We start from the raw sequence: 21,627 nt of genomic DNA, 5'->3' as shown, positions 1-21,627 counted from the left end.
CCAGTATTACCAATTGAGGGCGCCACAAAGTTTAAGTTATTTTCAGCCAAGTGTCCGGATACTTTTGATCACATAGTGTAGGAATAGCCAAGCGAACTGCCAACGTGAATAGACAGGACGGATACAGACTTCCGCCTTGGCTGCACACCTCAGCCAGCACAAGGCAGCAAGTAAACAGCTCTACGTCACAACTGTTGCCCGTTTTTTATTCGCCTCTTCCCACCAGTGTCGAGCAATTAAGCAGACACCAATCAAGAATGTCTGTTTCCACCAATCAAACGAAATACTCCAAAAACCAATAAAAGACACCTGATACGCCTGTCAGATTACAATAATAGCCTCTTCGGCAAGTATATGAAAAGCCTCTTTTTCTCTCATTCAGAAGTTACCAAAAACGCCCCGAGAAGGAGATTTGCGACAGTTGGGTTGGGTTAGGTTGTTTTTGGGGAGGAGACCAGACAGAGAGGTCATCAGTCTCATCGGATTAGGTAAGGACGGGGAAGGAAGTCGGCCATGCTCTTTCAAAGGTACCATCCCGTCATTTGCCTGGAACGATTCAGGGAAATCACGAAAACCTAAATCAGGATTGGCTGACGCGGGACTGAACCGTCGTCCTCCCGAATGCGAGTCCAGTGTGCTAACCACTGCGCCATTTGCGACAGTGGCCGAAAGTCGGACTGACACATCCTGGGAGGTGAAGTGACGAGCTATAATCAGAACTCAAGGGAGCACCGAATATGTAGGCAGTATAGAGGGCACCTTAGTACATCAAGTGACACTAACTATGTGACTATCTCTGATAGTGTCAGCGTTCTTAATTGAAAGTAACCAATCGCAATTCTGTCGGTGCAGAGTCGACGGCCATATTTTATCTAATATGACACCTTCCTCTTCTCTGTTAAAATTATTATGGTGTTTATGAATCTCAATAGCCCCTCTTCTATACAATGCATATGATGATAGGATGTTTTCGATAAGATGCTCATCTCACTGAATTTTATTCCGTGATTACCGTCTTAGTACACGTGTTCTGCTGTGGCCGATTTAACCGTATGTCCGAGACGCTAGTTACTCCTATGTTCAACTAAATGGGTGTTAACACTTCGTTTTTTTCTACCAGTATGTACTAGTCTGCAAACACAAGGAATTTTTATACACCAGATGAAGCCAAAGGATGTATATGTTTTGCGATTCTTAAATATTGGGTTATTTTAACAGAATCAACCAAAAGTTCCTGTCTATGTACAATGGAGATGGAGAGTAAGAGGCAACTTAATTTTCTGGATGCGTCTGTAATCAAATGAGTGGGCGGCACATTGAGCCACAGGGTGATAGAAAGGCCTAAACAGCATCCCAGGAAAAAAGAAGTGTTACAGAATCCTGTTTTATTTGCAGGACGAGGTTAACAACCTATGGTCGACCTTTAAGAAGAATGGTCATCCTAAGAAGAAGATCAACAAGGCCTCCCAACGGAAAAGTTTTTCTTCTGTTTATCAGCAAGATTACAGTTCACATTGGGAAAGTGTGGGCAAGAATAGGTTGAAACTATTTTCAGACCCATGAGGAACATGAAAGAATATTTAAGAACGGCAAAAAATATACGACATACTTTGGCTACAGCAGGTGTAAATAAAGTTCCTTGTTGTTATGGACTAGTATTTATTGATACCACGAAAAGAAGAACATAGAAGGAACCACCGTCTGGGACACACGGATAAATTGGCCCTAGCAGAACACATGTACCAAGAAGGTAGTAGTGAAATCAAATTTATTGTGATGAGCATCATATCGAATTTACAAACCCTGTAATAATTTTAACAGAAAAGAGCAAGTTGTCAAATTAAACAAATTATGAATGTCGACTTTGCACCGACAGGATGACCATCGATTACTTTTAGTCGAGTATGTTGACACTGTCAGAGATAGCTACTGTCACGTGATGGACTTTGGTGCCTTCTGTACCACCTATATGTTGGTTACTGCCTCAAGTTATGATTGCAGTTCACCACTTCACATGCGAGGACGTGTCCTGCAGCTGGAGGCGGAGTGTACGGGACACTCTTACTTACTGACCATATCCTGGAAGCCCAGAAGTTTTAACAGAGTCAACATATACAGTCACGACACTCACTGCTGCGAAAATTGTTGCCGTCTGACAGTTGCGCAACACTAGCGTCCACAAAGTAGCAGTGAGATAAACGTCCGTGTTTAATTATTTTTCTGCTACATTAACGGAATGGCTATTATATTTTTGCGTTCAGAGCATCAGTAAATTATCAAGAGACGTTAATTATGGTGAAATAGATCGAAAAACAGACGAATCTAATTGATTCAGTGTCATAAGATACACCTTATTCACGAAGAAATACTGTTGAATCTATGTATAACTGCAACTTGTATCGCTAAAATCAAGAGAATATAAACACAGATTTCATTCACGAGAAACTTATTTTTGTTGCCTGCGCTAATCGCATTAGGTGCTTTCCTCAACACCTAACAGTTTTGTGTGGAGACTAATAAGTTACACATTATTACACTAGGATCAACTTTCCAATGCAAAAATATTTCTTTAAACGTAACTATTTTTGCTTCAAAAGCAAAAATGTTGAAGATTCTCGCCTTTTGTGACTCAGCTCTAGCAACAATAGTGGAGTTGATTTCCTCTTTGTTGGACAAAAGTTTTATTACTTTTGAAGTTTTATTATCATGTCTGTGTGGTTTTCCTTTCAGTTAAAGTTGTGGTGGCTCATTTGGCATGTCACAGGCCTATTGCATTCCATAGAAGTTTCCTGTGTTCCACATTCACTAATGTGACTGGAAGTGTAGTAAACAAAACTTTATGTTGTATAGTAGGTATATGAAGTTCTTCTTCTTCTTAAAAGAAAAGGCCATTCTTAAATAAATACCTGTAGATCACAAGAGAATCATAAAAAAAACTATCCTTAGGAAACTAAAGAAAGACAAATGAAGTGTATTTTTTTTAGTTGGCGTCGTTTTTTATGGCACAAACTATGCTCCCCATTGTAAAAACTATGTTATAAATCAATATAAATGCTACTGTTCACACTCATCCAATATCTTATTCGGATGTTTTGCTTGCTGGCCAATTGGAGCACAGATGGCACAGAGCATTATAACAAAAAAAGAGCAGGAGTGTCATTTTAAGTAAAGTTAATACTGGCCGTGTAAGCTTACATTGTATTGTCAACTGTCTTATCTGTTCGACTTCTATAATAACGACAATAATAACAGACTAATAATTTTTGGAAAATTGAGGAGTGAGTAGCAGTAGTTTTACAGGTAAAGTGAAGACGTATGAAGAACCGTTGGAGGCGAAAAATTTGACTGCTTGGCTGGAACGTAAACACCGTGAAGAGTTGAGAAAGAAGCAACAAGAGTTGGCCAAGCAGCACGCGGAGCAGCTGCGGCGCCAGCAGGAGGAGGCGGAGCGGCAGCGGCGCCAGCAGCAGCTACAGCAGCGCCGCCGCGAGCAGGCGGCGCGCCAGCGGCAGCAGCAGGAGGCGAAGCGCAGACGCGCCGAGCAGGCCGCGCTGGCAGAGCGCGAGCGCCAGGCCGCCGAGCGCCAGCGCCGCGTGCACGAGCTGCAGCGCCGCAAGGACGCGCAGGTGGCGCGCGCGCGCGCCGAGGACGCCGCCAGCAAAAGAGCGCAGCGCGAGGCCGAGGAGCAGCGCAGCCGGCAGGAGGCCGAGCGGCGCGCGCGCCACGACCAGTACCTGCGCCGCAAGGCCCAGAGGGAGGCGCTCGCCCGCGAGCAGGAGCGCCAGCGCGCGCAGAAGGTCGGTGCTGGTCTATTCTACATGTTGCACTCGGGGCCGTACAGAGTGGGTGGCAAGACAGACAACTGCCGAGAGCGCATGCACAGAGGGGGCGCAAAAACAAACCGGAGTGACTAGCTGCAGGGACAGATTCCTGAGTGGAAATGGAGGAAAAAAGGTCCTATGATCAAGTGTCCAGAAATGCATTGTTGTCACAGTAGATGGTGCTGCCGATGACGGTTTGTCTGACCATGTGTCGTGTGTTCCTTGTGTGTTGCAGGCTGTGTGATTCAAATAGCATACTTAAGCAGGAGAATGATTCAGTATTCGTATCAGGAACAAGCCGCGCAAGGTGTTTGTATACGACCGAGCAGATGGAAACAGTTGAGAGGCAGCACAGTTCTTCAGATCTGCTGTACTTACAGTCCATCACCTGAAAGTACCCATTATCAAACAAATACCCGAAAAAAATGAAATGTTGTGTGATGTGGTTGGTGTGTGTGAGGGTATGAGTTTTGGTATATCCACACTGCCTGTCGACCATTTCCATTTGTTTGGCTGTACATAAACACCATCTCGGTTTGTGCTTGACATGAATACCAGACTATTCTGCTGCTCACGGTAAGCTGTGTCCAACACCCACTTGCAACACACAAGGAACACATGGCACGAGGTCAAGGAACTTTCACTAATCGGGCCATCTAGTGTGGTAACGATGCATTTCTGGATGTAAGTTCATACGATCTTTTTTCCTCCATTTCCAGTCAGGAACCCGTCTTGCACTTTGTCAGTTTTATTAATGTTCATTATTTATTCGTACAGAGCATCTAAAACCTCGTGGGTCAAATTGAAACACATGGTAGTGGGCCCACAACTGATTATATTGGGACAGGGAACCAGTGATCTGAAGTGCGCATTTGTGGTGTTATGGACATACACAGGGTAGACCACATAACAACAACATAGCTCATAGTAGTTGTCCAAAGCGATGCCCTCCAGCATCAATGCATGTATTGCAATGGTGCTTGCAGTTTTGCTGCACTCTTGCAAAGATCCTGGGTGTCTGTTGTACACTGGAAGAGGCATCAGGTGATAAACAGCTTGACAAATGTGCGCATTGCACTGGCGGGATAACCTATGCCATACGCACATCACTATCCCTGGTGTCAGTTGTTCATTGCGTCAGACAGCTTGTGATGTGTTCATAGTGAAGTATGTTCTGTGTACAGTGCATGATGGGTAGTCAAAGATGGAATGTTACTCCTCGCAAGAGTTTAATGTGTGGTGCAGTAGTGTGTAGTGCCTGTGCAGCATGATGTACAAACAATGCTTTCCCAATAAGTGAAATCCTAATTGGAACAACTTTACCTCTGCAGGTATCAGCTTACAAGAGATGGGATCGTTCATGCCACAGATTGCTGGCTAAGGTTCCCACCAATAACATATTCTAGCACTTAGAGGAGATGATGCTGGATCGCAACTGTCCAGCAATAACTACCAATCAGCTGCCTGTGAAATGCACACTTTGAAGGATACAGTGTGGAGAATGCTAGTGGAACATGTTTTACATCATTATCATAAAAAATGTGTGGAAGTACTGGGACCAACGGATTTTGATCCCCTCATTCACTTCTGTCAATGGGTTATCCACTGCAGTGCTGTAGCGCCAAAGTTCATACGGTATGTATTGTTCTCAGATGAGGCCTCATTCACCCGTGATGGTGTTTTCAACAGCTGCAACAGCTATATCTGGAATGGGGACAATCCACACACCACCCATATCAGGGACCAGCAGCAACAATGCTCTGTCAACTTATGGGTGCACATTGACCGGGATCACCTATTAGGCCTCCTCATTCGCCTGGTCAACAATACATAGTGTTCCTGAGAGATGTACTGCCACAGTTCTTGAAGGGTGTACAGCTTGTTGTTCATGAAAGGGAGCAATTTCAACACAGTTGGATCTCACACCTATGGACTTTTCCTCTGGGGTTATGCCAAGACAAGGGTGTATGAAACCCCCATAGAAACAGAAAGAGTTGCTTGCTATGCTCCTAGTTACCTGTCTCCTGATACAACAGACCCAAAAAATCTGAGGCACCCTGTATAGGAGTGCTATCTCTCAGAAATAAGTTCATTAGATTTTCTGAACATACCAGGTAATACGGACGAACAAACTGCAAAGATGGCTGTCGGAAACATGCCCAAATTAGCTGTGAAAATTGCTGCAATAACGTGATAATGAATGTTATAAATGACATGCTGATTTAAGTAGTTTTATATATTCACCAGCAAATATATTAGGCTACGCAGAAAAGCATTGCCTCCAAATTTTTAATAGCAAAGCCCTTTTAAATAAAACAAACATTGTTAATATTCTACATCTTTATTCTTCACGCCCATATATTTATTTCCCAACATAGTCACCATGATGATGAACACATTTATCCCAATAAGAGACCTGTTTGTTGATGCCATGACTGTAGAATGCTGAACTTTGTTGACAGAGCTGTAGTCTCACATCTCCTTGCACCACTTCATCACTATGAAATCAAAGCCCTCGAAGGTGTTTTTTAAATTGGAAACATACAAAAATTGGATGGGTCCAAATTCAGGTTGCATGGATAATAACTGATGACAGTTAACCCATATTGCAGATGTCACAGCACTTATGTGTGTTCTGGCATTGTCGTGTTGAAGGAGAGAGTGCCCCTGTGTGGATGAACTATTTGAATTCAAAACTGAATTACAGCATGCTGCTTCTCACACACTGGCAGAGTTACATTACACACTACAGTTCAGAGCCCTCTAGCAGCAGAGGCTGAAAATATGTAAACACGAAGAATAAAGATGTAGAAAGTTGGTAAAATATGTTTTATTTAGAAAGCGTTTATTCTGTGCCCCGTTTTGTTGCCCTTCATGGCACACTATCTGGAGCTTACATTTCAGCAAGATAATGCTCGTCCACACACGGCGATAGATGCTACTGCTTGGCTCTGTGCTTGCCAAACCATAATTTGGCCAGCAAGGTCGCTGGATCTCTTCCCAATTGGGAATGTTTGGTGTATTATGGGCAGGACCCTTAAACCATCCCAGGATTTTGACGCTCTCATACACCCATAGGACCGAATTTGGCATGATATCCGTTGGGAGGACATCCAGCAACTCTATCAATCAGTACTAAGCCAAATAGCTGCTTGCATTAGGGCCAGAGGTGGGCCAAAGCGTTATTGACCTGCTCAATTTGTGAAGCTCCTTATCCGGAGCAAATCATTAAGTTTTTCTAAAATTGTAATTTTTGTTTGTCTGGATCTGTACATCACATCTAACGATTTCCATCCCATTTGGATAATTCCTTTGTCATATGTCGCTTTTTTCTATCTTAGCATATACAGAATGAGCTGCTGCTCTATGAATTTTTTTGATGTCCTCCATCAATCCAATGTATAAGGATTCCATGCTGCACAGCAGTACTCTAGCAGAGGACAGACAAGGTAGTGTAGGAAGACCCTTTCCAAGCCTTTAATAGTCCCAGAAGGTGTAGATGAAGGAGGAAAAAAATTATTTATAGGTAATACTGTCGAGTAGGTTATCAGGCGACTGACACATAATTTCCTCGTGACCCCTGTTCTTGATTTTACAGTTCACTACCATAGTATGTGACATCATCTCCTATGCTACAGTTTTCACTCCTTTTTTGTTTTATAAGTCATGTTTCGGGCAGCATATGATCATCTTGTTTTGCTTTGAATGATCCTTTCTTTATGCAACCCTTCTTTTTCGTTCCTCTCTAAACATCTGTATATACACTCCTGGAAATGGAAAAAAGAACACATTGACACCGGTGTGTCAGACCCACCATACTTGCTCCGGACACTGCGAGAGGGCTGTACAAGCAATGATCACACGCACGGCACAGCGGACACACCAGGAACCACGGTGTTGGCCGTCGAATGGCGCTAGCTGCGCAGCATTTGTGCACCGCCGCCGTCAGTGTCAGCCAGTTTGCCGTGGCATACGGAGCTCCATCGCGGTCTTTAACACTGGTAGCATGCCGCGACAGCGTGGACGTGAACCGTATGTGCAGTTGACGGACTTTGAGCGAGGGCGTATAGTGGGCATGCGGGACGCCGGGTGGACGTACCGCCGAATTGCTCAACACGTGGGGCGTGAGGTCTCCACAGTACATCGATGTTGTCGCCAGTGGTCGGCGGAAGGTGCACGTGCCCGTCGACCTGGGACTGGACCGCAGCGACGCACGGATGCACGCCAAGACCGTAGGATCCTACGCAGTGCCGTAGGGGACCGCACCGCCACTTCCCAGCAAATTAGGGACACTGTTGCTCCTGGGGTATCGGCGAGGACCATTCGCAACCGTCTCCATGAAGCTGGGCTACGGTCCCGCACACCGTTAGGCCGTCTTCCGCTCACGCCCCAACATCGTGCAGCCCGCCTCCAGTGGTGTCGCGACAGGCGTGAATGGAGGGACGAATGGAGACGTGTCGTCTTCAGCGATGAGAGTCGCTTCTGCCTTAGTGCCAATGATGGTCGTATGCGTGTTTGGCGCCGTGCAGGTGAGCGCCACAATCAGGACTGCATACGACCGAGGCACACAGGGCCAACACCCGGCATCATGGTGTGGGGAGCGATCTCCTACACTGGCCGTACACCACTGGTGATCGTCGAGGGGACACTGAATAGTGCACGGTACATCCAAACCGTCATCGAACCCATCGTTCTACCATTCCTAGACCGGCAAGGGAACTTGCTGTTCCAACAGGACAATGCACGTCCGCATGTATCCCGTGCCACCCAACGTGCTCTAGAAGGTGTAAGTCAACTACCCTGGCCAGCAAGATCTCCGGATCTGTCCCCCATTGAGCATGTTTGGGACTGGATGAAGCGTCGTCTCACGCGGTCTGCACGTCCAGCACGAACGCTGGTCCAACTGAGGCACCAGGTGGAAATGGCATGGCAAGCCGTTCCACAGGACTACATCCAGCATCTCTACGATCGTCTCCATGGGAGAATAGCAGCCTGCATTGCTGCGAAAGGTGGATATACACTGTACTAGTGCCGACATTGTGCATGCTCTGTTGCCTGTGTCTATGTGCCTGTGGTTCTGTCAGTGTGATCATGTGATGTATCTGACCCCAGGAATGTGTCAATAAAGTTTCCCCTTCCTGGGACAATGAATTCACGGTGTTCTTATTTCAATTTCCAGGAGTGTATGTCAAGTTACTGGTTGTACTGAGACAACTTATTAACGCAATTATTTGCAGACTTGCCAGCTGTAGCTTACACGTCATGTGAGATCTGTGCTTGGGCATTGGCTTCAGAAGCACAAATGCGCGTCCCCAACCATGCGGTAGTTGCTGAGCGCACAGCCCCCACCTCTCTGTGTTCCCTCTCCTTCCATGTTATCTGCGCGGGTACAGTGCAGACTCATTTTGTGCGAGCTCTACATTAGTTCTCCTACCCATTGTGTTTCTACTGACAGGAAGAAGCCTTTCTCTCTGGGCATTTCATCCAAGTAACACCTATATTACTAGAAGAGTATCCCAGAACACAGTACCCAGGCGACTTGCAGGTTGTCTGCATAACAGCTTCCAGGAGCCACAAAATTTTGATTTCCAATATTTCGCATAATTACTGACTGAAGACAAAAATTTAAAATGCTGTCATAATCTGCTCATGAAGAGGCACATTATTAAGTTTGAAACTTTAGTACAATAAGGGGCACACTACATTTAGAAACTGTGGCTGGACTTCATTTTTCCAGTATTTGAGGATGAGGAGCACTTTACATATAATTTCATACTGTACAATAATTTTTTCTCGACGACATGCACTCCGGTCTCCCCTCTCACCATTAAAATGATGTAAGGAAAATGTTTATCACTTAATATATTTCCGCTGTTCACACAGTTAAGCCACAGCATCAAGCGTGAAGTTTTAATTTATTACTTCTTTATTACTGACTCTAACCGCAACACAGTTTGCAGAAAGTATCCACATATACCACTGAATGTGCCTGCAAAATTACATTACTGTATGACACATAGTTAAGGAGACAGGAAGTCACAACAGTTTGATGCGTGAAAAACTAGCATTTTCTTGAAATTGTGTGCAGTAAAACTTCAACACCAAGCATGATGTTTTAATTTGTTACTTCTTTACTACTAACTCTGCTAGTAACGCACTTTGTAGGTATTATCTACATGTGTCACAGAATTTACCTGTGCAATTATATGACTCTAAAACATAATTCAGGAGATGTGACGTCACAAACATTTAGACACATGAAAAAATAGCCTTTTATTAAGGACTGACGTAGGGAAAAATGCTTTCTTTTACTTAAACATACATATCTCCAAAAATTTTACAACTAAAATAGGTGAACTTGAGCCTATTAAGTACAACATAATACTTGATATTGTGTGCAGTTTTTGTCTGAAAATGCGCATCCACATACATTTTATAACGATTTTAATTTTTAATTACCATTGTTTCTGTAATATACCTTCTCTTGTAAACCAATCAGGCAATAAAACTGGAATTTCACGGTTTTGCTTCTTCATAAGAAGCTAAAAAAAGCGTGGAACAGATTTTTGTTTAAGTTCATAGTTGCTTTGAAATTAATGTTTCAGTTTTATGTTACCTGGGACTGTTCTATTTTCCTCAAGTTTTCAAGGAGAAATGATAATGGAAAAGAGCTGCATAGGATTTTTCAATAAGTAATTCTTAAGAACTATGCCAAATTTCAGGATGTTAGCTTTTATACTTCCTGGTAAAAGATACATTATAGCTAAAAAAAGTCAGTTTATAGCAATTCTCATTTAACGTTTTTATTTTTGTTTTTTTACAATAGTGTTATACTTCTAGTGACTAATGCAGTTCATATCCATAAACTTTATTCTCTTCCTTGTCTTCCTGCAGTAATCTCTTCCCCTGCTTCCTTCGCCCGTCCAAATATTGCGTTTTTTCTTCTGCCTGAGCTTTGTCCAGTCACACTTCATCAATGCTTCTGAGTATCTTCAGTGTGATGCACCTGGATGGAAGCCTAGTCTCTGTGGGCTCTTAATCCTACCTACATTTCTGCTAGTGAACACTATACAGACATCTCATGCAGCTATTTTCACATTAACTGAGGACACAAATACTGATTTTGGACAACGCATCCTTATAATGTAAAGTAATAGCATAGAATAGAATCTTTATTGTCACATGACATATTATATACAATCATTTGATTGAAACATTGGTGGCTCATCAATGAATAATTCTACGCCTACCTAAGTATACCTAAAACAAGATACACTAAAATGACGCATATGGATGCTCACAGAAGCACATTACAACATAAAAAGATAATTGCATGTTAGATTTCTTCCTTTTTCTTAAAATTTCCACAGTGGTTTGAAATCATTCTTTTAAAGTGTTTTACTTGTTTGTTTCTATAGTTTATAAATATGGACATACTTCAAAGACCACAAACTTCCATAAAAGTAGTATATATGTTTACATCTAGATATTTAAATATGTAGTTCACATGATACATAGTTTATAAATATGGACACATATAAAAGGAACATATACCTCCATTAAAAGGGAACATAAGCATACACACAGAACATAATGTAGTAACAACAGGAAAACAAAACAGATGTAATATCTCCTACTTGTCTTCCTCGTTTATAGAATCATCCACACTGTAGTAGCATTTGCTTTTTAAATATTTTTCAGTGTTTGGACAGGTGGATTCTAGCGTGCAGTTCTTCAATTTTGAACGAATTTTATTGCTATGCTTCAAAGCCATGTAATATGGAGTATTTTGAAATAATGTTAGTCTGTGGCAAGGTAACATGTAATCTTGCTTGTGCCTTGTTTCATAAGTATGTGTAAATGAATTTCCCTCAAAAAGATGTGGGTTTTTTAACTCAAAGAGAAGTGTTTCATATATAAACATGAAAGGAATTGTCAGTAAGTCAAGGCTTGCAAATAAAGGTTTGGAAGATTGTCTATTGTTTGTTCCAGTCACAACTCTGATAATTTTTTTCTGTAGCTTGAACACTCTGTGGAGGCTTCCTTTTTCAACTCCCCAAAAAATTGCGCTATATCTTACAACTGATATAAAATATGCATGATACACAATTTTACTAACAGCTAAGCCAGTTACTTTATTCAGAACTCTCATTGCGTACACAAAACTATTTAACTGCTTCAGTAAACAATCCACATGATCAGTCCATGACAAGTTTTTATTTATGCTCAGTCCCAGAAATTTGACAGATTCTGTAGTTAACAGTTTTCTGCCTTCATATCTTAACTGTGTTACATATTCAACAGTTTGTTTGGTCCTGAAGTGTACCATTTGTGTTTTTGTTTAGTCTCATAGTATTATTATTTATCCAGTTTTCTAGTTCTTGAAGAGTATGTTTTGTTTTCTGTGCTAATTCTTCAGTGTTCTTACAGCAAATTACTGCTGTTGAGTCATCTGCATACAGAATCGTATCTGAAGTTACCTTACCTGGCATGTCATTTATATAATATAGAAATAGTAATGGGCCTAGTATGGACCCCTGGAGTACACCTGCTTGTATTTCTTTCCAAGTAGAGCCCTTGTATTTCCTTCCAACTAGAGCAAGCTTTCTCGCCCTTATGTTGTATAACTACCCTCTGTTCCCTACTTTTGACATACGACTTGAACCAAGTTAAAGATTTTTCATGGAAGCCATAAGAAGCTAATTTGAGGAGCAGCTGCTTATGGTTTACCATATCAAATGCCTTACTGTGGTCACAGAAGATACTGGAAATGCTCTCCTTGTTATTGAGGCATTTGCTTATTTTAGTGATTAGTTCATTAACAGCACACACTGTGCTTCTGCCCTTCCTAAATCCATACTGATTATTAAGAATAATGTTATGTTTTTTGTTTTATTTTTGTAGTTGGTTACACACTACTCGCTCAAATATTTTAGAAATAGTAGGTAGTATTGACATTGAGCGAAAATTTCCTATCTCCTCTTGCCTGCCCTTTTTGTGGACAGGTCGAACTTCTACATACTTCAGCCTATCCAGAAAGCGGTCCTCATCAAACGGTTGATTTATTATGTGACACAGTGCAATATTATCACATCCAGCCTTTATTATTTTTGTTAGGACTTCATCCCAGCCCACAGATTTGAGATTTTTTAGGGATTTTATAATGTTAGCCGCCTCGTAGCAGGAATTTTGAGTGAATTTGAATTCTACTGATCTGTGCTGCATTATATTGGGAATTACGTGTGGAGGAGGGAGTTTGTCAATTTTGTTAGAATTTATGAAGCACCTGTTGAATTCTTCGCAAATATGTCTGTAGATTGTAATCATTTCCCCATCTATTTCTAATTTGTGATTAAAACTTTTTGTTTTTTCTGCACCTATTTCACTCCTGACAATTTGCCATATAGCTTTTGATTTATTTGTGGCATCTGATATGTATTTACTGTTTGCCATTTGTTTTGCCTGTTAACTACTCTACCAAATATTCTTTTTTATTTGTTTACCTAGCTGACAAACTCTGCATCAATGTTGTTCTTTGCTTGCACGTGCAGTTTCCTGTTTCTAGTACTAGAGATCCTGATGCCTTCAGTTATCCATGAGTTCTTTTTAACAGTTTCTGTCACGTGCTGTAATGAAGGGGAAGCATTAATTGAAAACACTAATTAATTCTGATACGAAAGCATTGTAGTCTGTGTTTACTCAGTACTGCTTGCTGAAAGACCAGGATGTTTTATTTGCTCTTGAGACAAATGTATTCACATTGTCTTGGCTGAAGTTCCTGATTCGTTTCACTGTAACATTTTTGTTTAAATTTGGCAATGAGATAAAAAGGGCTGAATAGTCAGATATACCTAATTCTAAGATGAACTTTTCTGTAGCACCATAGTTGATGCTGCTCTCTATATTATCTATACATGTTGTAGAAGATGCTGTTATTCTAGTGTACTCACTAACGTTTAACGTTAAGCAGTTTGTAGATAACATGTTCTTCAGAGAAACAGCAAACCTTTTATCAGCTCTTACATTTATGTTGAAGTCAGCACAAATTATGGCTTTTTTTCATACATTTTCTACCTGCAATCTACACAACAAGGTTTCAAGTTTGTCTAAAAATGCATATTAGTGGAATAGTCAGGGATATGATATACACTAATAATTAATATGCCGTATTCCAAAAGTGCAATGCAGCAGCTTTCAAATGACAGTTCCTCGTTCAAGCAATTAAAAGTCTGCCTGACCTCAAAGATGAGTGATTCTTCTACTAGAATGCACAATCCTCCAAAACCGTTTTTTTTACAAAAACTCGCTGCTAAATTGTAACCTTGCAGTTGTTTGCACTTTTAAGTTCGTTTTTACTGGTGAAGTTTTCACTTACGACTTTACCACTGTGCGATCTTAATGCTTGATGTGATTGTAGCCCTCATTCGTATTTTGTGTTTTCCCATGAACACATTTTTTCAGCAGTTCAGGATTGCCTAGGTAATTGAAAGTTGGTTTTATAACAACTAAAACAGCGAATGGTGAACCATGTTTGTGGGTGTATGGCTTTCCACTGGCTTCTGCCTGAAGATATCTGCACCACGATACGTCACAAAGGGAATTTTTAGGGTTATCATCTGCGAAACATTTGTGAAAGAATATTGCCCACACAGCTTCCTACATTGATTTCGCACTATATAAGTTACCCCTAATAGCTTTTCCATAATATATTTGTAAAGTGTGACTTTCCTTGTCTGTCAGGCTGTTAACACCTCTCAGTGGTTTTCTGTCTTCTAAAAAAACCACATTGTAAATAAAGGAACGAGCAAAGATAATCTTTTCATAGCCTTTTAGAGTCATCTGCAGTTTGTTTCGATTGTGTGAACGAAAAATAACGCACAAAAAAAAAAAAAAAATTAAATTTCTTGTGTAAAGAAGGTATGGATCACAGGATAGAAAGAGAGAGTGTGGCAGGCGCAGACGCTCAAACAAACTTTTTTAAAACATATTTCCACCCAGAATTCGATCATGAAACTTTGCGGTATTATTCTTAACGAATCAATCTAATAAATATGCAATAAAAATATCGAATGTTTTTGCAATATTGCCCTGCATCTGCCCTTAAAACATAGTGCAAATTACCCATTTTATATTTATCCAGTTTTTTCATAATGAGAGCACTTAGCACTTACAACAAATTTCAAGCATAATTTCAAACCTTTTCTAAAGTAGGTGTAGGTTATCATAGGGTACTGTTTAATTCTTTAATAATATTCACTAGGTAGTACTAGCAGTTTACTTTTTCTTTAGTATTCACTAGATTGCGCCTAGCAGGAAAATAAGCACCAGATCTACCTTCTACCATACATTTTTATTGTTTTTCATTGTTGAATGTCCTTTCTGCAAACTAGAGTGTAGCTGTTAATCTTGTGTGGCAGTAGATTTTCGTAAGTTTCTTATAGTAAATCACATATTAGCTAGATGGATAGGGACTGTGTCTGTTGTGTGCAGATGCAGGAGGAGTTGGCCACAGTCCAAAAGCAGCTGGAAGCTTTGTGGGCCACAGTCAACAAGCTCCAGAGTGCCACCTTGAGGTGCAGTGTGGATGGGGTGCCTGGGGCAGCCTCTGCTGTACTAGATGTGCAGGGGGGAGGGGGGGGGGAGGATGTCACAGCTCTCCATCACTGAGCCAACCTCAGGTGTGACTGAGTTGGCTGGCCCACTCTCACCTCAGTGTGGGTGGCAGACTGTGTCGAGGTCTCAAACTTCAAGGTGAAGGCTGCATAGGGGAAGCAGACTCCTGCTAAATCCCATGCACTTTGTAAATAGTTTCAGTGTGCTATCTGATGCTGGGGGAGGGGGGGGGGGGAGGCTGAGCCAGATCAGAATGCACCTTCTGCCAGGATAGTGGCCGCTCCTTCAACAAGGTCGGGACAGGCATGTGGCATGTGGCAATAGGGGTTTGTTAGTTATCGGGAGCTCCAATGTCAGGCAGGTCATGGGGCCCCTCAGGGACATAGTGGCTAGGATGGGGAAAAAGTCCAACATTCACTCAATGTGCTTGCTGGGGGGCCTTGTCCGGGATGTGGAAGAGGCTCTTCTGGCGGCTATCAAGCATGTGGGGTACAGCCAGCTGCAGATTGTTGTACATGTTGGCACCAACAATGCCAGTCGTCAGCATTCTGAGGAAATCATTGGGTCCTTTCTATGGTTGGCTAAATTGGCGAAGGCGCCCTCTATCTCTCAAAGAGTGGAAGCCAAGCTGATGATTTGCGGCATTGTACCCAGGGTGAACTGGGGTCCTCTGGTTTGGAGTTGAGCGGAGAATCTAAACCAGAGGCTATGTCGACTTTGTTATGAAAATGGTTGTAGTTTCCTCGACCTATGCTATGTGATCGAAGCTTGTAGGATGCCCCTTGATAGATCAGGTGTGCACTACACATAGGAAGCACCTACATGGGTAGCACAGTACTTGTGGCATGCACATGGTTTTTTTTTAGATTAGGTTCCTCCCCATGGGAAACAAACCATTGGTCTGAAAAATTACCAGCTCATGACACTGATGTGGGTGTGCCAACTGTAAAAATTGTTACTTCGCTTAAACAGGTCATTCAAAAAGATTTAAATATGCTAAATCTTATGTTAGTAAATTGTCGAAGTGTCTGTAACTAGATCCCCAAGTTACTCTCTGAAATAAACATTAGTAATGCCAACTTTGTATCAGGTACCATACCAAAAGATGGTTGAAACCAGACATAAATAGCAGTGAAATTTTGAACTCGGATTGGACAATGTTTTGGAAGGATAGGACTGATGCTATGGGAGGTAGTGTGTTCATTGCAGTTAAAAGCTGTTCAAAAGCAGTTGAGATCGATACTGGGTCGGACTGTGAAATAGTCTGGATAAAGCTGTCAATCAGACAAGGAGTGACCATTGTATTAGGATGTTTTTATAGACCACCACCATCTGCAACAAACATTTCAAGGAAAGACTTGAGTACATAGGAAATAAATATCCAAATTATCCATTAGTTATAGGTGGAGACTTTAACCTGGTGCCCATTGGCTGGGAAAATTACACATTTATCACAGAAGCAGAAGCAAAGATTCGTGTGAAGTTATTCTAGGTTGCTCTCAACATACAACCTTGAGCTATTGGTTAGAAAACCAACTCGAGATGCGAACATATTAGATATCTTGATGACAAACAGACCTGATCATTTTGAGGAAGTTAATGTAGAAGCAGCAAGTGGAGGAAGAAAAGTGGTGGGAGGACCGAGCCAAATGGAGAGGACTCGTCAGCACCCAGACCCGGCAGTAGCTGGAGCGGGATTCGGATATAGATAGATAGAATGTAGAAGAAGCTATTAGCGACCTTAATGTCTTTGTGGCTTCTATGTCAGTGGAAGTTGCAAAAAAAAAAAAAAAAAAAAAAAAAAAAAAGCACACAAAGAAACAGCGTAGAGTTTTCTTGTTTGGGAAAGCAAATAGAAGTGTCATTAATGAATAACTTCATAGTCAGCTCCAAGCATTCACCGCAGGACACAAAGCTATTGGGCATCTTTGGTCGGAATTTAAAGGTATTGTCCACCACATGCTAGAGAAATATGTGCGCGGCAAAAATATAGGGGAGGGAAAGGATTCACCTTGTTTCAACAAACATATCAGGAAGTTGCTGAGAAGGCAGAGAATTTTGCAGTCGTTTTAAACGTAGCCACTGCCCCACTGACAAACAGAAATTATGCGAAATGAAAGCAGCTGTCAAAAGGTCAGTGAGAGATTCTTTTAACGAATTTGAAAGCAATATTTTATCTGCAGATTCTAAAAATAATCCCAAAAAATTTTGGTCATATGTAAATAATTCAATACCTTCTCTTGGTGACAGTACGGCTAATGTAACAGATCATCATAAGCAGAAGGCCGAAATTCTAAACCTAGCTTTCAAAATCTCGTTTACGGTAGAGGACTGCAGCACCATTCCCTCTTTCAATTATCAAACAAACGCAAGGACGGCTGACATAATGTTTAGGGTATCTGGGATTGTAAAACAGTTAAGATCCTTAGACGTCAGGAAGGCATCTGGCCCAGACAGTATTCCCATAAGATTTTATGTTGTCCATGCTACAAATATAGCACCATTCTTATCCAGCATCTATCAGCAATCATTGGAACAGCGGAACGTCCCACGCGACTGGAAGAAGGCCCAGGTCTTAGCAATCTATAAAAGGGTAGAAAATAGGATGCACATCATTACTGGCCAATTTCACTGGCGTTGATTTCTTGTAGAATCATGGAACATATTTTGTGTTCAGACATAATGAACTTTCTAGACTCTGAGAAGCTCATCTGCAGAAACCAGCATGGTTTTAGGTAACAGCGGCCATGTGAGACACAGCTGGCCCTTTTTGTGCATGATATACGACAGGCTCTAGATACCGGCTCCGAGGTTGATGCCATATTCCTCGACTTTCGGAAGGCGTTCGACTCAGTTCCGCACTGTCGCTTGCTCCAAAAAGTGTGCTCTTATGGTCTATCCAATCAAATATACAGTTAGATAAAAAGTTTTCTGACAGACAGAGAGTAATATGTCGACCTGAATGGGGAGACTTCAACAGAAACAAGCGTAACATCAGGTGTGCCCCTGGACAGAATAATAGGTCCGCTGCTTTTTACAATTTACATAAGTGATCTGGTTGATGGCATTGACAGTGGGATTAGACTGTTTCCTGATGATGCTGTAGTCTACAGGAAATTAATATCACATGAAAGTTGTGAACAAATCAATGAGGATTTGAAGGAAATAAATGTGTGGTGTAATGACTGGCAGTTATCTCTCAATATTAGTAAGTGTAACCTACTGCATATAACCATGCGAAAATCCCCATTAATGTATGAGTACAAAATAAATTCCCATTCTTTGGAAGCGGTAACGTCCGTCAAGTATCTGGGTGTGACTAATGGAAATGATCTCAAATGGACCAATCAGATTACACAAGTAACGCATAAGGCGAACTCTAGATTGCGGTTTATTGGTAGAATCCTGAAGCGATGTATTCCTTCAACAAAGGAAATTGCTTACAATACTTTAGTTCATCCAGTCTTAGAGTATTGTTCGTCTGTATGGGACCCTTACCAGTTGGATCTGATTCAAGAAATTGAGAAGGTCCAAAGAAAAGCGGCAAGATTCGTGTATATTTAGCCATCACGAGAGCATTACAAATATCGTAGAAAGTTTGAAGTGGGACACACTTACAGATAGTCGACGCGCTAAACGGAAGGGGCTGCTCAGTAAATTCCAAAATCCAATCTTCACCGAGGATGTAGAGCGTATATTATTACCACCAACTTACAGATCGCGCACCGACCACCATTCAAAGATAAGAGAAATTAGAGCTTGTACTGAGGTGTTCAGACAGTCGTTTTTCCCTCGCATGATCCGCGATTGGAACAGAGGGAGGGAAATATGACATTAGCGTGAATAGTGCCCTCCACCACACACCGCTTGGTGGCAAGCGGAGTATATATGTGGATGTAGATGTGAAAATGTTTTTTGTTTATATGCTTAAAGGCAGATATTTAACACATTAACTCATTTGTGAAGCACTCAGAGTTTTAATCTGTTTTTATGTGCAAATTCGATTGTTTGAAGAATCAGGAGTATACTGACTTCTAGATGTCATGTGTCTGTCACTAACATGGTTTCTGTCATCCTAGTGGACAGTACTGCCACATCACCCCATGCTTCAATTTGGCCACCCAGAGCCCAAGAAACTTTAAGAGATTGTGCTCTTTGGAAAACATCTGCCAATGGGGGGTTTTCACAAGTAAAGCCTTGTATTGCACTTCCTAGCCCAGAACCAAACAGATGATTACATTGTGCACCATAGAGTCTTCAGAAGAATCATTATGGGCATCAGTAATGAATTAACACTTACAACAAAGGCCATGAAGTTTGGTTCCCAAAGCCGTGTATGAGTGGTTTGGTTTCTTGTGGCATCAGGAGAATTCAACTCACACCCCTATGACATGCATTCATTTGTGATGGTAGTTGGACAATATACTGCACATGTGATCAAAGTAAGGGTGGTCAGTTATTGTAAAGGTGCAAGCTGACACAGTAACTAATACACAGGTGAAATCCACAAGAGGAATAAGGCTTTGCACAAATTTGAGTCTGTTACACCGAAAGCCAAAAAATGCTGTCTGAGGCTTTTCTTCATAAGCTTCCCAATCCTTGACTGAATCATCATACAGAGAACAAGTGGGTGGATAGACTGGTGGATTAGTACCTTGTCTGCTAATGGAAGCTGACAATGTGTTCACTACTGAAGTAAGCTCTTCAATCAGGGCTGGTAGCATGGTGTCCATAATGACTAAACCTGATGAAATCACACTTAAAGACTGCCAATGTGGAAACTGTTCCAAACACATCACCGGTTGTGTAGTAACCAATAGATAGACAAAACTGATCCAAGTAAAACAAATATGACTTCATTCATAACCCCCTGAACAATAACAGAAATAAGCCTCTCATGACTCCACACATACCAAGGCAAAAGAATCATACAGTAGGTGCAACATAAGCAATATGCAGGACAATTAATGCGAATGTTACAAACTGAAAGAAAATAGTGAGTTTGAGTCAGCATTGCTCTGCAGTCATCGGTAGACTGCACGGTGGAGACCATACCTGTGTTCGCTAGAGGCCAACCCACACTTATGCAGCTCGTGGTTGATTTATGTACACATGCACAGTGACACTACATTCAAAGCACTCACACTCACAAGCATTAGTAGCAGGATACAGCACATTTAACATGATGCAAGGAAAGAAACATGAACTAAATTTAGCATTGTTTTGTCACAAAAGAAAAGATCAATGTTTCATTAGGTAGGTTGGCATATCAAAATGTCAGTGACTACACCAGGAAAATATTTTGCACAAATTCACCACCACTGACCAACTCTAATAGTGAGAAAATGCCTGTTTTGGTTATAAGTTTTGAGGGGGTTTATAACTCCAAAAAAGTACATCTTTGTTTACAGGTTATTTCCAGATATCAAGAGATGACATCTTAGAATTTATATTTGTAGCACTTGATTATTAGTACATTTAGTAACTCTGGTGTAATGTTTATTTCACATGATATAACCATAAACACATCAGTCTGCTTGCTGACTGGTTTCAGCTTTTCCTGTGGTCCTGTTTGGGCCTCTTCATTCTCTGTAGACACCACAGTTCATAAGGAGGTTTGTTTTCAGTAGAGGACTCCCCAGTGTGATTCAAAAGGTATGTAACAGTATTGCACGCTTCTGCCCACTGTTCTTTTGTCACTTCACTAGGGTTGAAAGCTGACTCAACAGCCTTAACTACTTATACAGAGAGCCCCCAGTCTATTGATAAAGCCAGCTGAGTTCCATATATGATGTGAACATTTGTCCACCAGTGGCCTAAGCACTGAAGCATGATGTTTGGCTAAATCAGGGGCACCACTATTGCTTACTACTGGCGATAAAGGTAGGCCTTCTTTATGAATTTTAGGAAGACAAATCAGTTTTGGTGATACACAACCATGTGGTCTTAACATCTTGATAGGTGCAGAGGTCAAGAATGTGATGGTGCTGCATCCATGAGTGGCAAATATTGAGGTTTGCAATCAAGAATTAAAGCTGAGTTTATACATTGTTCAACGCATAATTTAAGTTCTGTACTAAATGATTCTATCATGAATGTGTACACTCCACAATACTGCTGTTTTCTCTTTCTGCAACAACATTTTGCTGTCATGTGTAGGGTGGAGTGATGCAGTGACCGAGTGATGCAGTGA

General features: G+C 41.4%; 1 protein-coding gene across 1 annotated transcript in view; it reads left to right on the top strand.

Annotated features, from left to right (window-relative positions):
• Positions 1-21,627, top strand: part of LOC126095587 (trichohyalin-like) — a 117,642-nt gene that overhangs the window by 72,982 nt on the left and 23,033 nt on the right. Inside the window, exon 5 of the mRNA XM_049910361.1 lies at positions 3,287-3,797. Within this exon, the coding sequence (XP_049766318.1) occupies positions 3,287-3,797 (511 nt within the window). The remainder of the gene's footprint in view (positions 1-3,286; positions 3,798-21,627) is intronic.

The sequence above is a fragment of the Schistocerca cancellata genome, chromosome 8 (assembly GCF_023864275.1).
Source record: "Schistocerca cancellata isolate TAMUIC-IGC-003103 chromosome 8, iqSchCanc2.1, whole genome shotgun sequence".
NCBI classification, from domain to species: domain Eukaryota; kingdom Metazoa; phylum Arthropoda; class Insecta; order Orthoptera; family Acrididae; genus Schistocerca; species Schistocerca cancellata.
Note: the sequence above shows the minus strand (reverse complement) of the source record. Positions and strands in the feature narration are given on the sequence as shown.